The sequence below is a fragment of the Grampus griseus genome (assembly GCF_964374135.1).
Source record: "Grampus griseus genome assembly, chromosome: 21".
NCBI lineage: Eukaryota > Metazoa > Chordata > Mammalia > Artiodactyla > Delphinidae > Grampus > Grampus griseus.
In genome coordinates, this window is record NC_139015.1 from 33,421,865 (window position 1) to 33,442,103 (window position 20,239).

At 41.7% G+C, this 20,239-nt stretch overlaps 1 protein-coding gene across 2 annotated transcripts in view; it reads left to right on the plus strand.

Moving 5' to 3' along the window:
* HGSNAT (heparan-alpha-glucosaminide N-acetyltransferase) overlaps positions 1-20,239 on the plus strand; it is a gene marked incomplete at its 5' end in the record, with an annotated part of 47,092 nt that overhangs the window by 17,063 nt on the left and 9,790 nt on the right. For both annotated transcript variants that reach the window (XM_082680200.1, XM_082680201.1), the window contains 6 exons: positions 13,715-13,784; positions 14,664-14,761; positions 16,218-16,294; positions 16,892-16,922; positions 18,375-18,535; positions 19,644-19,759. In XM_082680200.1, the coding sequence (XP_082536326.1) occupies positions 13,715-13,784; positions 14,664-14,761; positions 16,218-16,294; positions 16,892-16,922; positions 18,375-18,535; positions 19,644-19,759 (553 nt within the window). The remainder of the gene's footprint in view (positions 1-13,714; positions 13,785-14,663; positions 14,762-16,217; positions 16,295-16,891; positions 16,923-18,374; positions 18,536-19,643; positions 19,760-20,239) is intronic.

Below are 20,239 nucleotides of genomic sequence, written 5' to 3' on the forward strand. Positions count from 1 at the left end.
TGATACCTCATTGTAGTTTTGATTTGCATTTCTCTAATGGTTGGTGATGTTGAGCATCCTTTCATGTGTTTGTTGGCAGTCTGTATATCTTCTTTGGAGAAATGTCTATTTAGGTCTTCTGCCCATTTTTGGATTGGGTTGTTTGTTTTTTTTGATATTGAGCTGCATGAGCTGCTTGTAAATTGTGGAGATTAATCCTTTGTCAGTTGCTTCGTTTGCAAATATTTTCTCCCATTCTGAGGGTTGTCTTTTCATCTTGATTATAGTTTCCTTTGCTGTGCAAAAGCTTTTAAGTTTCATAAGGTCCCATTTGTTTACTTTTGTTTTTATTTCCATTACTCTAGGAGGTGGGTCAGAAAGGATCTTGCTGTGATTTATGTCATAGAGTTGTTCTTCCTGTGTTTTCCTCGAGAGTTTTATAGTGTCTGGTCTTACATTTAGGTCTTTAGTCCATTTTGAGTTTATTTTTGTGTATGGTGTTAGGGAGTGTTCTAATTTCATTCTTTTACATGTAGCTGTGCAGTTTTCCCAGCACCACTTATTGAAGAGGCCATCTTTTCTCCATTTTATACCCTTGCCGCCTTTATCAAAGATAAGGTGACCATATGTACATGGGTATATCTCTGGGCTTTCTATCCTGTTCCACTGATCTATATTTCAGTTTTTGTGCCAGTACCACACTGTCTTGATTACCATAGCTTTGTAGTATAGCCTGAAGTCAGGGAGCCTGATTCCTCCAGCTCCATTTTTCTTTCTCAAGATTGCTTTGGTTATTCAGGGTCTTTTGTGTTTCCATACAAATTGTGCAACTTTTTCTTCTAGTTCTGTGAAAAATGCAACTGGTAGTTTGATAGAGATTGCATTGAATCTGTAGATTGCTTTGGGTAGTATAGTCATTTTCACAATGTTGATTCTTCCAATCCAAGAACATGGTATATCTCTCCCTCCGTTTGTATCATCTTTAATTTCTTTCATCAGTGTCTTATAGTTTTCTGCATACAGGTTTTTTATCTTCTTAGGTAGGTTTATTCCTAGGTATTTTATTCTTTTCCTTGCAGTGGTAAATAGGAATGTTTCCTTAATTTCTCTTTCAGATATTTCATCATTAGCATATAGGAATGCAAGTGATTTCTGTACATTAATTTTGTATCCATTGAGTAGCTCTAGTAGTTTTCTGGTGGCATCTTTAGGATTCTCTCTGTATAGTATCATGACATCTGCAAACAGTGACAGTTTTACTTTTTCTTTTCCGATTTGGATTCCTTTTATTTCTTTTTCTTCTCTGATTGCTGTGGCTAAAACTTGCAAAACTATGTTGAATAATAGTGGTGAGAGTGGGCAACCTTGTCTTGTTTCTGATCTTAGAGGAAATGGTTTCAGTTTTCACCATTGAGAACAATGTTGGCTGTGGGTTTGTCGTATATGGCCTTTATTATGTTGAGGTAGGTTCCCTCTGTGCCTACATTCTGGAGAGTTTTTATCATAAATGGGTGTTGAATTTTGTCAAAAGCTTTTTCTATGTTTATTGATATTATCATATGGTTTTTATTCTTCATTTTGTTAATATGGTGTGTCACATTAACTGATTTGCGTATATTGAAGAATCCTTGCATTCCTGGGGTAAACCCCACTTGATCATGGTGTATGATCTTTTTAATGTGCTGTTGGATTCTGTTTGCTAGTATTTTGTTGAGGATTTTTGCATCTATGTTCATCAGTGATATTGGCCTGCAGTTTTCTTTTTTTGTGATATCGTTGTCTGGTTTTGGTATCAGGATGATGGTGGCCTCGTAGAATCAGTTTGGGAGTGTTCCTCCCTCTGCTATATTTTGGAAGAGTTTGAGAAGGATAGGTGTTAGCTCTGCTCTAAATGTTTGATAGAATTTGCCTGTGAAGCCATCTGGTCCTGGGCTTTTGTTTGTTGGAAGAGTTTTAATCACAGTTTCAATTTCAGTGCTTGTGATTTATCTGTTTATATTTTCTATTTCTTCCTGGTTCAGCCTCAGAAGGTCTTGCTTTTTAAGAATTTGTCCATTTCCTCCAGGTTGTCCATTTCACTGGCATATAGTTGCTTGTAGTAATCTCTCATGAGCCATTGTATTTCTACAGTGTTAGTTCTTTTTCATGTCTAATTCTGTTGATTTGAGTCTTCTCTGTTTTTTTCCTGATGAGTCTGGCTAATGGTTTATCAATTTTGTTTATCTTCTCAAAGAACTAACTTTAGTTTTATTGATCTTTGCTGTTGTTTCCTTCATTTCTTTTTCACTTATTTCTGATCTGATTTTTATGATTTCTTTCCTTCTGCTAACTTTGGGGTCTTCTTTTTTTTGTTCTTCTTTCTCTAATTGCTTTAGGTGTAAGGTTAGGTTGTTTATTTGAGATTTTTCCTGTTTCTTCAGGTAGGATTGTATTGCTCTGAAATTCCCTCTTAGAACTGCTTTTGCTGCATCCCATAGGTTTTGTATCGTCGTGTTTTCATTGTCATTTGTTTCTAGATATTTTTTTATTTCCTCTTTGATTTCTTCAGTGATCTCTTGGTTATTTAGTAGAATATTGTTTACTCTCCATGTGTTTGTATTTTTTAGTTTTTTTTCCTGTAATTGACATCTAGTTTCATAGTGTTGTGGTCAGAAAAGATACTTGATACTATTTCAGTTTTCTTAAATTTACCAAGGCTTGATTTCTGACCCGAGATATGGTCTATCCTGGAGAATGTTCCATGAGCACTTGAGAAGAAAGTGTACTCTGTTGTTTGGGGATGGAATGTCCTATAAATATCAATTAAGTCCATCTTGTTTAATGTGTCATTTAAATCTTGTGTTTCCTTATTTATTTTCATTTTGGGTGATCTGTCCATTGGTGAAAGTGGGGTGTTAAAGTCCCCCAGTATGATTGTGTTACTGTCGATTTCCCCTTTTATGGCTGTTGGCATTTGCCTTATGTATTGAGGTGCTCCTCTGTTGGGTGCATAAATATTTACAATTGTTATATCTTCTTCTTGGATTGATCCCTTGATCGTTATGTAGTGTCCTTCTTTGTCTCTTGTCATAGTCTTTATTTTAAAGTTTATTTTGTCTGATACGAGAACTGCTACTCCAGCTTTCTTTTGATTTCTTCTTGCATGGATTATCTTTTTCCATCCCCTCACTTTCAGTCTGTTTGTGCCCCTAGGTCTGAAGGGGTTCTCTTGCAGACAACATATATACAGGTCTTGTTTTTGTATCCATTCAGCCAATCTATGTCTTTTGGTTTGAGCATTTAATCCATTTACATTCAAGGTAATTATCGATATGTATGTTCCTATTACCGTTTTCTTAATTGTTTAGGGTTTGTTTTGGTAGGTCTTTTCCATCTCTGTGTTTCCTGCCTAGAGAAGTTCCTTTATCATTTGTTATAAAGCTGGTTTGGTGGTGCTGAATTCTCTTAGCTTTTGCTTGTCTGTACAGGTTTTAATTTCTCCGTTGAATCTGAATGAGATCCTTGCTGGGTAGAGTAATCTTGGTTGTAGGTTTTTCTCCTTCATCACTTTGAATATGTGCTGCCACTCCCTTCTGGTTTGCGGAGTTTCTGCTGAAGAATCAGCTGTTAACCTTATGGGGATTCCCTGTATGTTATTTGTTGCTTTTCCCTTGCTGCTTTTAATATTTTTTCTTTGTATGTAATTGTTGATAGTTTGATTAATATGTGTCTTGGTGTGTTTTTCTTTTGGTTTATCCTGTATGGGACTCTGCGCTTCCTGGACTTGATTGACTATTTCCTTTCCCATGTTAGGGAAGTCTTCGACTATAATCTCTTCAAATATTTTCTCAGACCCTTTTTTTTTCTCTTCTTCTTCTGGCACCCTAATAATTCGAATGTTGCTGCATTTAGTGTTGTCCCAGAGGTCTCTGAGACTCTCCTCAATTCTTTTCATTCTTTTTTCTTTATTCTGCTCCCTGGCAGTTATTTCCACCATTTTATCTTCCAGCTCAGTTATCCGTTCTTCTGTCTCAGTTATTCATTCCTTCTAAAGTATTTTTAGTTTCAGTAATTTTGTTGTTCATCATTGTTTGTTTGCTCTTTAGTTCTTCTAGATCCTTGTTAAATGTTTCTTGTGTTTTCCCCATTCTGTTTCTGAGATTTTGGATCATCTTTACTGTCATTACTCTGAATTCTTTTTCAGATAGGTTGCCTATTTTGTCTTCATTTATTTCATCTTTTAGGTTTTTACCTTCCTCCTTCATCTGTAACATTTTTTTTTTCGTTTCTTTGTGTTTTTTTTTTTGATAGGTGGCGCTGTAATCCTATCTTACTGGTTGTTTGGCCTGAGGTTTCCAGCACTGGCGTTTGCAAGCAGTTGGTTAGAGCCAGGTCTTGGTGCTGAGATGAGGACCTCCGGGGGGCCTCACGCCAATGAATATTCCCCGGGGTCTGAGGTTCTCTGTTAGTCCATTGGTTTGGACTCGGAGCTCCCACCGCAGGAGCTCGGACCCGACCTCTGGCCTGGGAATCAGGATCCTGCAAGCCAGTCACTGGGTGTTCCTACCATTGCCTTAGGCATCCGTGGTCCCCCACCAGTCCCTGGTAGGTGCCCTAGTCGTGCAGAGACACGAATTCCGTGTCCTCCTAGTCCGCTATCTTGACTCCGCCCCCTGAGTCCTTATCTTTTAGCAGTACATACTGAAGTATTTATAGATGAAATGATATGATGTCTCTGATTTTCTTTCTTTATTTTTTTAAAATATATTCTTTTTAAAAATTAATTAATTAATTTGGTTGCACTGGGTTTTAGTTGAGGCAGGCGGGCTCCTTAGTTGTGACACACAGGCTCCTTATTTGCAGCTCGTGGGCTCCTTAGTTGTGGCAGGCAGGCTCCTTAGTTGCAGCATGTGAACTCTTAGTTGCGGCATGCATGTGGGATCTAGTTCCCTGACCAGGGATCCAACCCAGGCCTCCTGCTTGGGAGCATGGAGTCTTATCCACTGCACCACCAGGGAAGTCCCCTATGATTTTCTTTAAAATGACCAAGCCAAGTCAGGGAAAAGGGGCAGTGGGTGGGAGTATAGATGAAGTAAGATTCGATATGAAGATGAAGACCATGCTTCGTAGATACTTGTTGAAGGTAGGTAATGGGTCCATAGCGGTTCATTATACTGGTTTGTCTACTTATATGTATGTATATGTTTGAAACTTTCCATGACCATAAAAAAAAAAAAGGAAAGAGGAGGAAAAATCCTATGCATTGAATATTTCAAATGTTCAAATGTGCAAATTTTATGCAAAACCTGTGTGAGTATGAAGTTTATTACACTTTTCAGTATCAAGAGAGCTGGAAGCACAGTACATATAAGGGCTTGTAATATTAGAAATGTTATATATAATTTCTATAAGAAAGCCCTCAATGATTTACAGACAAAGGTCTGCCTTCTCTTGATTTTTTAATCAAAGAATTATACTTACTAAAAGGGCAAATTTAATCATTCTTATATACCAAATTAAAAATGCTAAGTATTCATTATTATTTGAAAAATAACAAATTGGCCTGTTAGCTCTGAGTTTGCTACAGTTGTTGGGTTGAGAAAAGATTCTGTGTGGACTTTAATAATCGGATGTGGGGACATAAAGTGGAAAGTTCATGTCTTTATGGGCACAAACAAACTAAATAAAAGTGAAACTGTCCCAGAAAATTTCAGGAATTGTAAATAACAAAAGATATTACCCCATCAAGTCACTAAGCAATCTTTAGTGTATTGGAAATCAGGATTCGTTTCCACTCCAAAGTTCAAAAAAAAAAGGGGGGGGGAAGTAAACTAAATCAGAATGTAAACATTGTGTGAAGAGCTAAATATACTTTTTGAAACATTTTTTCCAAGTAAGAACTCTCGTTTCAAAGAAAAACCAGTTAAGTTATTTATCTTTCGTTAATCATGTAAATCAACTTAATATCCTCTGGATATCTTGTTGCACTAAAGCTCCATCTAGGAGAAAGAACCCCGTACATTAACTGTGAGTCACTCCAAGGTCACTGTCAAACTTTCTCAGTTTGCATCTGTGCATTTTTTTTTTTTTTGGCCGTGCCACACGGCATGTAGGATCTTAGTTCCCCGACCAGGGATCGAACCCGTGCCCCCTGCAGTGGAAGCATGAAATCCCAACCACTGGATGGCCAGGGAAGTCCCACATCTGTGCATTTTTATTTAGTTGTAATTGAGTCTGAATACTATGATTTGCTTTTTGTATTTAATAGTTTGTATTTATATTTCTTTGTACAGGCATTCTTTTTTTTTCCAGGGTGGACAAAATTACTTTTTTATACAGCAGGATCTTATTAGTTATCTATTTTATACATATTAGTGTATATATGTCAGTCCCAATCTCCCAATTCATCACACCACCACCACCATCCCCCTGCTACTTTCCCCCCTTGGTGTCCATATGTTTGTTCTCTACATCTGTGTCTCTATTTCTGCCCTGCAAACCAGTGCATCTGTACCATTTTCTAGGTCCCATATATATGTGTTAATATACAATATTTGTTTTTCTCTGACTTACTTCATTCTGTATGACAGTCTCTAGATGCATCCATGTCTCTGCAAATGACCCAATTTCGTTCCTTTTTATGGCTGAGTAATATTCCATTGTGTATATGTACCACATCTTCTTTATCCATTCATCTGTCGATGGGCATTTAGATTGCTTCCATGACATGGCTATTATAAATAGTGCTGCAATGAACATTGGGGTGCATGTGTCTTTTTTTTTAATACTACTTTTATTTATTTATTAATCAGATACATTCACTGATTTTTGCATCCTGACTTAAACCTCTATCTGTCTTTCACTCATCTTTTTTTTTTCACACATACACACTGTATTTTATTTTTACAAGAGATAAATAAACTGACACCAAGCATTGTAAATGGATGACCACAAGAAAAATAACAATGATTGCAATTAACAAACACGAAACACACTCATACTGTGTCATAATATTGACAGTCAGTCCAGTAATCCTCCACTGTAACAGCTCCTTTACTTTGCAGTGAAAATTGATTTGTATATCTTTTGCCTCTGACTCCTTGTGGGATTTTTTTTTTATTCATACAGAAAGTCACAAAAATTATAATCATCCTCATCAGTTCACTCAGTCCCATGTAATTATTTTTTTTATCTTGATCTTTTGTTAGCACTTCTATGAATTCATTAGTTTTCCATTAGAGTTCTGAAAATGCTTATTCATTCAGTTCAGCAGTATAGTCAGTTACCAGAAACCTGTACTTGTCAGAGTCTTTCCCATGAATTCCTTGAAGACGAAACCCTTTTATAGGAACATATTTGCAAAAGCATCAGAGTACACCCAGAACTGTCTGTAAATGACAAAAGACTTAAAAATGACCATGGTTACAGATTTGATGACACTTCATAATAATGCAATTGACAAGGAAATTTAGTTATTTCTGAGATACACATTTTAAAGTAATAACTAGAATTATGACTTATAACATTATACCAGAACATAAGATTTTTAGAAATTTCATGTAATGTCTGAAACATTTATATTAACATATTTCCATACAAGTAACCCAAAGAAAGTTTAGTATTAGTTGTTTTTTTGGTTTGTTTGTTTGTTTTTTTATACTGCAGGTTCTTATTAGTCATCAGTTTTATACACATCAGTGTATACATGTCAATCCCAATCTCCCAATTCAGCACACCACCATCCCCACCCCCCTGCGGCTTTCCCCCCTTGGTGTCCATACGTTTGTTCTCTACATCTGTGTCTCAACTTCTGCCCTGCAAACCGGTTCATCTGTACCAATTTTCTAGGTTCTACATACATGCGTTAATATACGATATTTGTTTTTCTCTTTCTGACTTACTGCACTCTGTATGACAGTCTCTAGATCCATCCACGTCTCAACAAATGACTCAGTTTCGTTCCTTTTCATGGCTGAGTAATATTCCATTTTATATATGTACCACAACTTCTTTATCCATTCATCTGTCGATGGGCATTTAGGTTGCTTCCATGACATGGCTATTGTAAATAGTGCTGCAGTGAACACTGGGGTGCATGTGTCTTTTTGAATTATGGTTTTCTCTGGGTATATGCCCAGTAGTGGGATTGCTGGGTCATATGGTAATTCTATTTTTAGTTTTTTAAGGAACCTCCATACTGTTCTCCATAGTGGCTGTATCAATTTACATTCCCACCAACAGTGCAAGAGGGTTCCTTTTTGTCCCCACCCAATCCAGCATTTGTTGTTTGTAGATTTTCTGATGATGCCCATTCTAACTGGTGTGAGGTGATACCTCATTGTAGTTTTGGTTTGCATTTCTCTAATAATTAGTGATGTTGATCAGCTTATTGTGTGCTTCTTGGCCATCTGTATGTCTTCGTTGGAGAAATGTCTACTTAGGTCTTCTGCCCACGTTTGGATGGGGTTGTTTGTTTTTTTAATATTGAGCTGCATGAGGTGTTTATATATTTTGGAGAGTAATCCTTTGTCTGTTGATTCATTTGCAGATATTTTTTCCCATTCTGAGAGTTGTCTTTTCGTCTTGTTTGTAGTTTCCTTTGCTTTGCAAAAGGTATTACGTTTCATTAGGTCCCATTTGTTTATTTTTGCTTTTATTTCCATGACTCTAGGAGGTGGATCAAAAAAGATCTTGCTGTGATTTATGTCATAGAGAGTTCCTCCTATGTTTTCCTCAAAGAGTTTTATAGTGTCTGGTCTTACATTTAGGTCTTTAGTCCATTTTAAGTTTATTTTTGTGTATGGTGTTAGAGAGTGTTCTAATTTCACTCTTCTACATGTAGCTGTCCAGTTTTCCCAGCACCACTTAATGAAGAGACTATCTTTTCTCCATTGTATATCCTTGCCTCCTTTGTCATAGATTAGTTGACCATAGGTGCGTGGGTTTATCTCTGGGCTTTCTATCCTGTTTCATTGATCTATATTTCTGTTTTTGTGACAGTACCATATTGTCTTGATTACTGTAGCTTTGTAGTATAGTCTGACGTCAGGGCGTCTGATTCCCCCAGCTCTGTTTTTTTCCCTCAAGACTGCTTTGGCTATTCAGGGCCTTTTGTGTCTCCATACAAATTTTAAGATTTTTTTGTTCTAGTTCTGTAAAAAAATGCCATTGGTAATTTGATAGGGATTGCATAGAATCTGTAGATTGCTTTGTGTAGTATAGTCATTTCCCCAATATTGATTCTTCGAATCCAAGAGCATGGTATATCTCTCCATCTGTTTGTATCATCTTTAATTTCTTTCATCAGTGTCTTCTAGTCTCCTGCATACAGGTCTTTTTTTCCCCCTAAGTAGGTTTATTCCTAGGTATTTTTTTCTTTTTGTTGCAGTGGTAAATGGGATTGTTTCCTTAATTTCTCTTTCTGATTTTGCATTGTTAGCGTATAGGAATGTGAGAGGTTTCTGTGCATTAATTTTGTATACTGCAACTTTACCAAATTCATTGATTGGTTCTAGTAGTTTTCTGGTGGCATCTTTAGGGTTTTCTATGTAGAGTAACACGTCATCTGCAAACAGTGACAGTTTTACTTCTTTTCCAATTTGGATTCCTTTTATTTCTTTTTCTTCTCTGATTGCCATGGCTAGGACTTCCAAAACTATGTTGAATAGTAGTGGTGGAAGTGGACATCCTTGTCTTTTTCATGATCTTACAGGAAATGCTTTCAGTTTTTCACCATTAAGAATGGTGTTTGCTGTGGGTTTGTCGTATATGGCCTTTATTATGTTGAGGTAGTTTCCCTCTATGCTCTCTTTTGGGAGAGTTTTTATCATAAATGGGTGTTGAATTTTGTCAAAAGCTTTTTCTGCATCTATTGAGATGATCATACAGTTTTCCTTCAATTTGTTAATATGGTGTATCACATTGATTGATTTGCATATATTGAAGAATCCTTGCATCCCTGGGATAAATCCCTCTTGATCATGGTGTATGATCCTTTTAATGTGTTGTTAGATTCTGTTTGCTAGTATTTTGTTGAGGATTTTTGCACCTATATTCATCAGTGATATTGGTCTGTAATTTTTTTTTTGTAGTATCTTTGTCTGGTTTTGGTATCAGGGTGATGGTGGCTTCATAGAATGATTTTGGGACTGTTCCTTCCTCTGCAGTTTTTTGGAAGAGTCTCTAAATGTTTGATAGAATTCACCTGTGAAGCCATCTGGTCCTGGTATTTTGTTTGTTGGAAGATTTTTGATTACGGTTTCTATTTCATTACTTGTGATTGGTCTGTTCGTATTTTCTGTTTCTTCCTGGTTCAGACTTGGAAGGTTATACCTTTCTAAGAATAGGTCCATTTCTTCCAGGTCCATTTCATTGGCATAGAGTTGCTTGTAGTAGTCTCTTAGGATGCTTTGTATATCTGCGTTGTCTGTTGTAACTTCTCCTTTTTCATTTCTAATTTTATTGATTTGAGTCCTCTCCCTCTTTTTCTTGATGAGTCTGGCAAATGGTTTATCAATTTTGTTTATCTTCTCAAAGAAGCAGCTTTTATTTTTATTGATCTTTGCTATTGTTTTCTTTGTTTCTATTTCATTTATTTCTGCTCTGATCTTTATGATTTCCTTCCTTCTACTAACTTTGGCTTTTGTTTGTTCTTTCTCTATTTCCTTTAAGTGTAAGGTTAGATTGTTTATTTGAGATTTTTCTTGTTTCTTGAGGTAGGCTTGTATAGCTATAAACTTCCCTCTTAGAACTGCTTTTGCTGCATCCCATAGGTTTTGGATCATTGTGTTTTCTTTGTAATTTGTCTCTAGGTATTTTTTTATTTCCTCTTTGATTTCTTCAGTGATCTCTTGATTATTTAGTAACGTATTGTTTAGCCTCCATGTGTTTGTGTTTTTTATGTTTTTTTTCCTACAGTTGATTTCTAATCTCATAGCGTTGTGGTCAGAAGAGATGCTTGATATGATTTCAATTTTCTTAAATTTCCTGAGGCTTGATTAGTGACCCAGGTGTGATCTATCCTGGAGAATGTTCTATGTGCACTTTAGAAGAAAGTGTGATCTGCTGTTTGGATGGAATGTCCTATAAATATCAATTAAATCTGTCTGGCCTATTGTGTCATTTAAAGCTTGTGTTTCCTTATTAATTTTCAGTTAGGATCATCTGTCCATTGGTGTAAGTGAGGTGTTAAAGTCCCCCACTATTATTGTGTTACTGTCGATTTCCTCTTTTATAGCTGTTAGCAGTTGCTTTATGTATTGAGGTGCTCCTATGTTGGGGTGCATATATATTTATAATTGTCCTATCTTCTTCTTGGTTTGATCCCTTGATCATTATTTAGTGTCCTTCCTTGTCTCTTGTAACATTCTTTATATTAAAGTCTATTTTGTCTGATATGAGTATTGCTGTTCCAGCCCTCTTTTGATTTCCATTTGCATGGAATATCTTTTTCCATCCCCTCACTCTCAGTCTGTATGTGTCCCTAGGTCTGAAGTGGGTCTCTTGTAGACAGCATATATATGGGTCTTTTTTTCTTTTTTCCATTCAGTGAGCCTGTGTCTTTTGGTTGGAGCATTTAATCCATTCATGCTTAAGGTAATTATTGATATGTATGTTCCTATTACCATTTTCTTAATTGTTATGGGTTTGTTTTTATAAGTCCTTTTCTTCTTTTGTGTTTCCCACTTAGAGAAGTTCCTTTAGCATTTGTTGTAGAGATGGTTTGGTGGTGCTGAATTCTCTTAGCTTTTGCTTGTCTACAAAGCTTTTGATTTCTCCATCTAATCTGAATGAGATCCTTGCTGGGTAGAGTAATCTTGGTTGTAGGTTCTTCACTTTCATCACTTTAAATATATCATGCCACTCCCTTCTGGCTTGTAGAGTTTCTTCTGAGAAATCAGCTGTTAACCTTATGGGAGTTCCCTTGTATGTTATTTGTCATTTTTCCCTTGTTCCTTTCAATAATTTTTCTTTGTCTTTAGTTTTTGTCAGTTTGATTACCATGTGTCTCGGCGTGTTTCTCCTTGGGTTTATCCTGCCTGGGACTCTTGGCACTTCCTGGACTTGGGTGGCTATTTCCTTTCCCGTGTTAGGGAAGTTTTCAACTATAATCTCTTCAACTATTTTCTTGGGTCCTTTCTCTCTCTCTTCTCCTTTTGGGACCCCTATAATGAGAATGCTGTTCTGTTTAATGTTGTCTCAGAGGTCTCTTAGGCTGTCTTCATTTCTTTTCATTCTTTTTTCTTTATTCTGTTCCGTGGCAGCGAATTCCACCATTCTGTCTTCCAGGTCACTTATCCGTTCTTCTGCCTCACTTATTCTGCTGTTGATTTCTTCTAGTGTATTTTTCATTTCAGTTATTGTATTGTTCATCTTTGTTTGTTCTTTAATTCTTCTAGGTGTTTTTATTTAATTCTTCTAGGTCGTTGTTAAACATTTCTTGCATCTTCTCGATCTTTGCCTCCATTCTTTTTCCAAGGTCCTGGACCATCTTCACTATCATTATTCTGAATTCTTTTTATGGAAGGTTTCCTATGTCCACTTCATTTAGTTGTTTTTCTGGGGTTTTATCGTGTTCCTTCATCTGGTACATAGCCCTCTGCCTTTTCATCCTGTCTGTCTTTCTGTGAGTGTGGTCTTTGTTCCACAGGCTGCAGGATTGTAGTTCTTGCTTCTGCTGTCTGCCCTCTGGTGGATGAGGCTGTCTTAGAGGCTTGTGCACGTTTCCTGTTGGGAGGGACTGGTGGTGGGTAGAGCTGGGTGTTGCTGTGGTGGACACAGGTCAGTAAAACTTAATCCGCTTGTCTGCTGATGGGTGGGGCTGTGCTCCCTCCTTGTTGGTTGTTTTGTCTGAGACGACCCAACACTGGAGCATACCCGGGCTCTTTGGTGGGGCTAATGGCGAACTCTGGGAGGGCTCACGCCAAGGAGTACTTCCCAGAACTTCTGCTGCCAGTGTCCTTGTCCTCATGGTGAGACACAGCCACCCCCTCCCCCCCGCCTCTGCAGGAGACCCTCCAACACCAGCAGGTAGGTCAGGTTCAGTCTCCTATGGGGTCACTGCTCCTTCCCCTGGGTCCCGATGTGCACACTACTTTGTGTGTGCCCTCCACGAGTGGAGTCTCTGTTTCCCGCAGTCCTGTTGAAGTCCTGCTATCAGATCCGGCTAGCCTTCAAAGTCTGATTCTCTAGGAATTCCTCCTTCCATTGCCAGACCCCCAGGTCGGGAAGCCTGACGTTGGGCTCAGAACCTTCACTCCAGTTGGTGAACTTCTGTGGCACAAGTGTTCTCCAGTTTGTGAGTCACCCACCCAGCAGTTATGGGATTTGATTTTACTGTGATTGCGCCCCTCCTACCATCTCATTGTGGCTTCTCCTTTGTCTTTGAATGTAGGGGATCTTTTTTGGTGAGTTCCAGTGTCTTCCTGTTGATGATTGTTCAGCAGTTAGTTGTGATTCTGGTGCTCTCGCAGGAGGGAGTGAGCGCACGTCCTTGTACTCTGCCATCTTCCTCACAACACCCTTGAACGAAAGCTCTGTCTTTATTTCTGTCTCATCGATCAGGAGACCATGCTGTCAGGGTGAAGCATTTGAATGTACTTGGATTTCTACTTCCGTTTCGTTAAAACACTTTAAAATGTTTAGTTCTTTGACTTGTATAGAATGTGAACTTTAAATTAATTTCCTTTCAATATGATACCATTCTGAAAATTCTGCCGAGGAAAACAAATTAACCAGGCCTTTCATTTATTTACAGCTTGGAAGACTTTCGTGATTGGATTTCTAAAGCCATAAATTCTCAGGAAACGGACGGCCTCATCAATTCTGTGAGTTGTTCAGACGCATCGTGTGTGCTCTGGGTGTTTTCCTGGATTCGGATTTACAGTCTGCTATTTAGTAATCTTAATTATCTCGTGCTGTGCAAGGCCAGGTCATGTGTCCTGCCTTCTTGGTAAACAGCAGTCCTTGCTGGCCCCGTGAAGGGTGCCCCCCCCCCCGCCCCCATCTTTGTGAGGCTGGAGCTTGAGCTGCTTTGTGATGCTGGGTGTGGAGATGGTTTTCACTCTTCAGGCAGCACTGTTGAATCAATCTGTTTAAGTAGAGAGTATCAGGATGATGGGCTTCCCTGGTGGCGCAGTGGTTGAGAGTCTGCCTGCTGATTCAGGGGACACAGGTTTGTGCCCTGGTCCAGGAAGATCCCACGTGCCACGGAGCGGCTGGGCCCGTGAGCCATGGCCGCTGAGCCTGCGCGTCCGGAGCCTGTGCTCCACAACGGGAGAGGCCACAACAGTGAGAGGCCCGCGTACCACAAAAAAAAAAAAAAAAAAGATGAAGACAAAAGAGTGAGAGACATCAGTATTAAGTCTATACATGAGATGGCCTGCTGTGATGATTAAACATACTGTCTGTGTTAATTGATTAACATGGACGTATCTTTGTCCACTTTTGGACACACTTGCTGGTACTCTTGCTCCTTTGTGGTCGTTTATCAGCATGGCCACGGAGAGCTCAGCAGGCGGCACATAAACCAAATAAAGTGAAAAACCTAACCTCTAGGTGGGGTCTTTACAAAGGCAAATTAAAGTATTATCCAGAACAATGATCCTTGGCTTTCACTCTGCTAATTTCTTCCCTAAAACACAGGAAAGTATAGTTTACTCTTTTGTATTATGAACTGTTTGCATTTTTCTCCTCTTTTCCGGCAGGAGCTGGGGTCTCCGAGCAGGGCGGGCGACCCCCCACCAGAGGCCTGGCGTCAGTCGGCGACCCCCCTGCGCCTCCGCTGCGTGGACACGTTCCGCGGGTACGTGGGCTCCCTGGTGACCCGTGGGCACAGGTGGCCTCGGGTGGCACGTTCACAAGTCCACCCACTTGCAGCGGGAGGCGTTTCACGTGCCTTTTACTCTCTAGGCTAGAAAGGATTTCCTGCCCGAAAGAGAAATCGGCAGCCTCTCCTGACTTGAAAACTGTCACGAGAGCCAGGGTGACGTGTCACTGGAGAGCAGCAGTGGGAGAGGCCGGAGCCCGTCTCCCCTGGTGCACAGGTGCTGCTGAGAAAGCCACTCACACGTGTGAGCAGCTGCCCGAGGGCCCCGTGTCCGCTCAGCCCTGGACCAATGGGCTAGTGCCCCAGTCTGGAAACGGAACCCGGGACAGCCCTCGGCCTCCTCCACCATTCGCACAGCAGCTCGGATATCAACTGACAGCAAATCCACAGAGTCCTGCAGTAAATTGTTATTTTCCAGTTCTGGGAAAAGAACGAAGGCCGGGACCAAACTCTGAAAATAGAGTCTAAGACTGTATGGCTGAAAAGCAGTATCTAGGTGTCAGGTCTTCTGTTTCTCCCACTGAGGCCTTTCAAACTCCAGTGATAACCTGATAACTGACCCAGCTTCCCGAGCTCTAAGTGCTCCTGTGTGTGTCCAAAGCCAGGCAGTAATAACAGTAACGATACTAATAGTAACCACTGCTAACAGTTTTGAGTCCTTATGGTATGCCAAGCACTGTTCCAGCTTGTCTTAATTTCCTTAATCTTTTAGCAATCCTATGAAGTATATACTTTTAATAATACACCTGTTTCACAGATAAAGAAATTGAGCCACAGAGTTGAGTAAGTTGGGCTCCAGAGTGCCCACAAATTACCCCCTGACATACTAACGTTTTTATTCCCCGTATTCTGAGAAATTAGCAGCAAACAACAGCACATGCAGAATCTGTTTTATTGTATTCCTCTTTCTTTCGGAGATGTTCACAGGTGGACGGGAGTCGACATTGATTTAAGTGCTAAGATGTTTCAGGCACCGTTTAGGTGCTGTGATGTACGTTACTCTCCATCGTGGTGCCTGTGGTCCCCAGGTCAGGGGTGTCCCTCCTCACAGAGAACTGATGAGGGGCTCGCCTGAGGTCCAGTGGCTCCTAAGAGAGAGGGACCCAGGGCTTGACCCTAAAGACTGTCCCCTCCCACTACAGTTCTTTAACCTGAGACATCTAAGTTATTAGCACAAAGTGGAGTGATCGGGAATGTTTTGCACCATTTTCAAGTTACACAGTTCAGTGTTGGTGTAAGTTTGTCTTCAGACGTCATGTTGGAAATGTTGGCAGAGAGGACTTTAGCGCGAGGGTCCTAACCGTGATGGCTAGAAGTGGGAGTTTCCTGCTCTTTCAGTGTCTGCTTGTATCGTGACGGCACCTGTGTCCTGCAGTCGGGCCATCCTTGTCACATGCCCAGGCCCTGAGAGTGTATCTTTGTGGCTTTGCAGGATCGCTCTCACCCTCATGGTCTTTGTGAACTACGGAGGTGGGAGATACTGGTACTTCAAGCACGCGAGTTGGAACGGTAAGACACCACCGAGAGGTCGCCTTGCTGACGCGGGCCCTCTGAGAGCCGCAGGTAGGAGGGCTCCTTGGCGTCCCCCAGGGGTTCCAGAGGTGAGCCCCACAGAGGCCCCTTAGGTCGTTCTGTCAGCCTTCAGCTCTGCTCTTCCTTTCACGTGCTCTGACTCCGAGATGCCTCGCTGTCATCACGTTGTACACGGTCCCTGTGCTCTTCTAGGTGTGCCCCATGCCTCAGCCGCACGGGCGTCCTGCCCCGAGACTCATGGTCCCCCTGGGATGCCGTGGAGCTGGGGGTGGTCTGAGTGGCGCTGAACAGTGGCTGTGAATCTGGCTGGGGGGTTGCTTTAGGATGGGTTTTGAGTAAGATCTGCCTAAGAGCACAGATTGTCCACATACTTCTCTGTGGTGCTCCCACAGCAGGGGTGCTCTCAGGTGGCGCCCGGGCTGGCCCCTGGCCACAGAGTCCAGGGAGCTCGGTGCTGCTTCATGAGGTTTACCCAGGGCTTTCCCTGTCAGTGTGAGACGGAAGCCTTCCCGGGTCAGGGAGCACCGGCGTTCCAGGTCCTTTCCTCACTGTCGTGCTTGTGTTCTTCTGCAGGACTGACGGTGGCTGACCTCGTGTTCCCGTGGTGAGTTGCAAATCCGCCATCCACTCTTCGTAGCCCATCTGCAAAGTTTTCTTTTCAGTGGATGCTGGACCTTCCCAACACCAGCCTTGAGTTCCGGGCTGCGGGCCTGTGCTGCCCACAGGTGGTAGCGTGATGAGGTCCTTCCGAAAGCCGGGTTTCTGAATCATTCTGACACTTGGGCTCGTGCTTATCTAAGAGACGTGAGAATAAAAGACTGCTGATTTCACAGGGAACATTTTATTAGTGTGGATATGATGTACAAGATCCTGGAATCTCGTAGGAAATCATAAATTCTGAATATTCCACTAATCCTGAAAATAAATTTAAACATCTTAGTTCCTAAAAGGTATGCAGTATATCAGTATCAGGGAATACAGATAAGTATGTAGCAGTTAAGGATAGTAATAAGTTACACTTTAAAATAATAGTGGAGGACTTCCCTGGTGGTGCAGTGCTTAAGAACCTGCCTGCCAATGCAGGGTGCATGGGTTCAAGCCCTGGTCCAGGAAGATCCCACATGCCACAGAGCAACTGAGCCCGTGCACCACAACTACTGAGCCTGCGCTCTAGAGCCCACGAGCCACAACTACTGAGCCCACGAGCCACAACTACTGAAGCCTGTGTGCCTAGAGCCCATGCTCTGCAACAAGAGAAGCCACTGCAGTGAGAAGCCCGCGCACCGCAACGAAGAGTAGCCCCTGCTCACCACAACTAGAGGAAGCCCGTGTGCAGCAACGAAGACCCAATGCAGCCAAAAATAAATAAATAAACAAATTAAATAAATAAATAAATAAATAATAAAATAAAATAAAATAATAGTGGAGTACCCCACTCTGCCCGGAGCATTCCCCTGCTGAGGGACTCTGGCCCCTGCACAGCGTGGCTCTTGTGTCTTTGCTGAGATGCTTTGAGCGGCTTGCCTCCACCATTTATAGGCAGGACCAGCCACTGGTTTGCGTCTTTGGTCCCCAGTGTTTCACTGCTAACGTGAACTCAGGTTTATCTGAGTGGGGGAGGAGTTCCTTTTGTTTTAATTGACGTATAGTTGATGTACAATATTATATAAGTTACAGGTGTACAATATAGGGATTCACAATTTTTAAAGGGTACACTCCATTAATAGTTATTATAAAATATTGGCATTCCTTATGTTGTACAATACATCCTTGTAGCTTATTTTATACCTAGTGGTTTGTCTGTCTTTGATGGAAGGCTTGTCCATGGAAGCTGCAGTCAGTCCCGAAGGATCTCCCCCTAAGACAGGACAAGAAGGTGCACAGTCCTTCCAGCCCAACATTCTGATTCTTCTCCACCACTAAACCGGATGTGGTTTCAATCGTCAGTTTCTTTCAAAAATCATGTGTTGCTTCTCTTATGTAGTAGATTATAAAATAGTAATGACATAGAGACAAAGTTGAAAGTGGCCATCTAGTAACAGCTTTGTTTTTTCAGGTTTGTGTTTATTATGGGATCTTCAATCTTTCTGTCAATGACTTCCGTTCTGCAGCGGGGATGTTCAAAATTCAGATTGCTGGGGAAAATTGCGTGGAGGAGTTTCCTGTTAATCTGTATAGGAATTGTCATTGTGAACCCCAATTATTGCCTTGGTCCACGTGAGTATTTTTTCCCCTCTGTTAGAATGTATTCAGGTTGAAATAGGGAAACGATGTGTTATAATTTGAAAGAAATGCAGTTTCTCCATCTCATGTACCTGCAAAAAGAACAGTTACTAGAAAAGTATATCTAATGCTTGTATGACTTTGGGCATTATCATTATTACTATCTTGGAATTTTAGGCCTGGGAGGCGCCACCAGTCCACTCAAACCCTTCTGTACGAGGGAAGACCCTGGGGCCGGGAGAGTGAGTGCTGTGTCCGTGTGTAGTGAAGGGCAGAGCAGGGACCACACTGGTTCTCAGAGCTGCCCTCCTGCCGCTTTGGTTTCACCAGCTTTCACAGTAAGGCTGTTGTTCAAGGGTCCACCTTGCCATCACCTGAATGCCCCCGGGCTGCGGGAAAGGTATGACATCTCTGTCACTGAGTGGCGTGAGAGGGACAGGAAAGCTGAGGGAAGGATGTGAGTGAGCCCTGTTCTGGGGACCAGTGTCGGAACCAGGGAAGGCAGCGGCCACCGTCCTCAAGGGGCTTACAGTGTCATTAGCAGAAAGAAGACGTACTTATCCAGGCAGGTGCCAGGTGAACCCCTCAGGCAAGAAGCACTAAGGCTTCAGGCGACGGGAGGAGGTGGGGTGCTAAGGGAAGGTGTCACAGAAAAGTCCATTCGATGGATCCCCCAACAGAGGGCCACTGCTCCCAGGAGGACACACTGCGGGGGTCCTTATAGGGTTACCCTCGGGCAGTGATACAGTCACGTAGCCTGCATGGCAGGGACAGTCCGCGGGCTGCGCTGGGTCTGCAGGCTCCTGCTGGATGTGAGTTGAGTCCACACTCCTGATGGGAAAGGCCGGGGCGGGGTGGGGCAGGGCTTCAGGGCCGAGGGCGTCTGCGTTATCCCCACACCGAGCCGGACCCTCCCTGGCTCTTAGCCCAGCATCACTGCCGTGTGTGAGCCAGGCCCTTGACCACGTGTGTTTCCATCTCCAAGAGCTTAACTTCCTCAGATGCAATGGAAGTCTGTCTCCCCCCTCAGGAAACAGTGGTGTCATCTTGGGGTGAAGTGAGCAGTGCCGGCTGACACCCCTGCACCCTGTGCGTCCCGCAGTGTCCTGGGAGATGGTGCGGATCCCCGGCGTGCTCCAGCGGCTCGGGGGCACCTACTTTGTGGTCGCCGTGTTGGAGCTGCTCTTTGCCAAGCCCGTGCCTGAGATCTGCACCTCGGTGAGAAACCCTGCATTATGAAAGGGGGAGAGGTCCCTGTTTAGGTACTAGAACTTTCTTTAGTTTTGAGTGCAGTACCAGAGACTACAAGACTCTTTAACTCAGTTAGTCAAAAACATTCTTTTTTCTCTTCAATGAGTTATTTTTATTTAGTCTTTATATCAGTCTTCTTTTAAATTGTGGTAAAAAACACATAACATGAGATCTACCCTCTTAACACATATTTCAGTTTCCATTAATCAAATGAATGTGATGGCGTTAAATAACATCACCATCTTCTAGTTGGCTGGTCCAGCCTCTTGGGGGAATTACTGCCAGTTTTTCAATTTCCTGGTGGTAAGGATACACAAAAACCTCACAGAACATTTCAGTGTCTATACACATGCTGCAGAGGTTCGACTTGGACAGTGCCAATGTTGGGCCAGGAGGTGACAGTTCCGCCCTGGGCCGCTTCCTGTGTCTTCTTTGTAAGAAGTATGT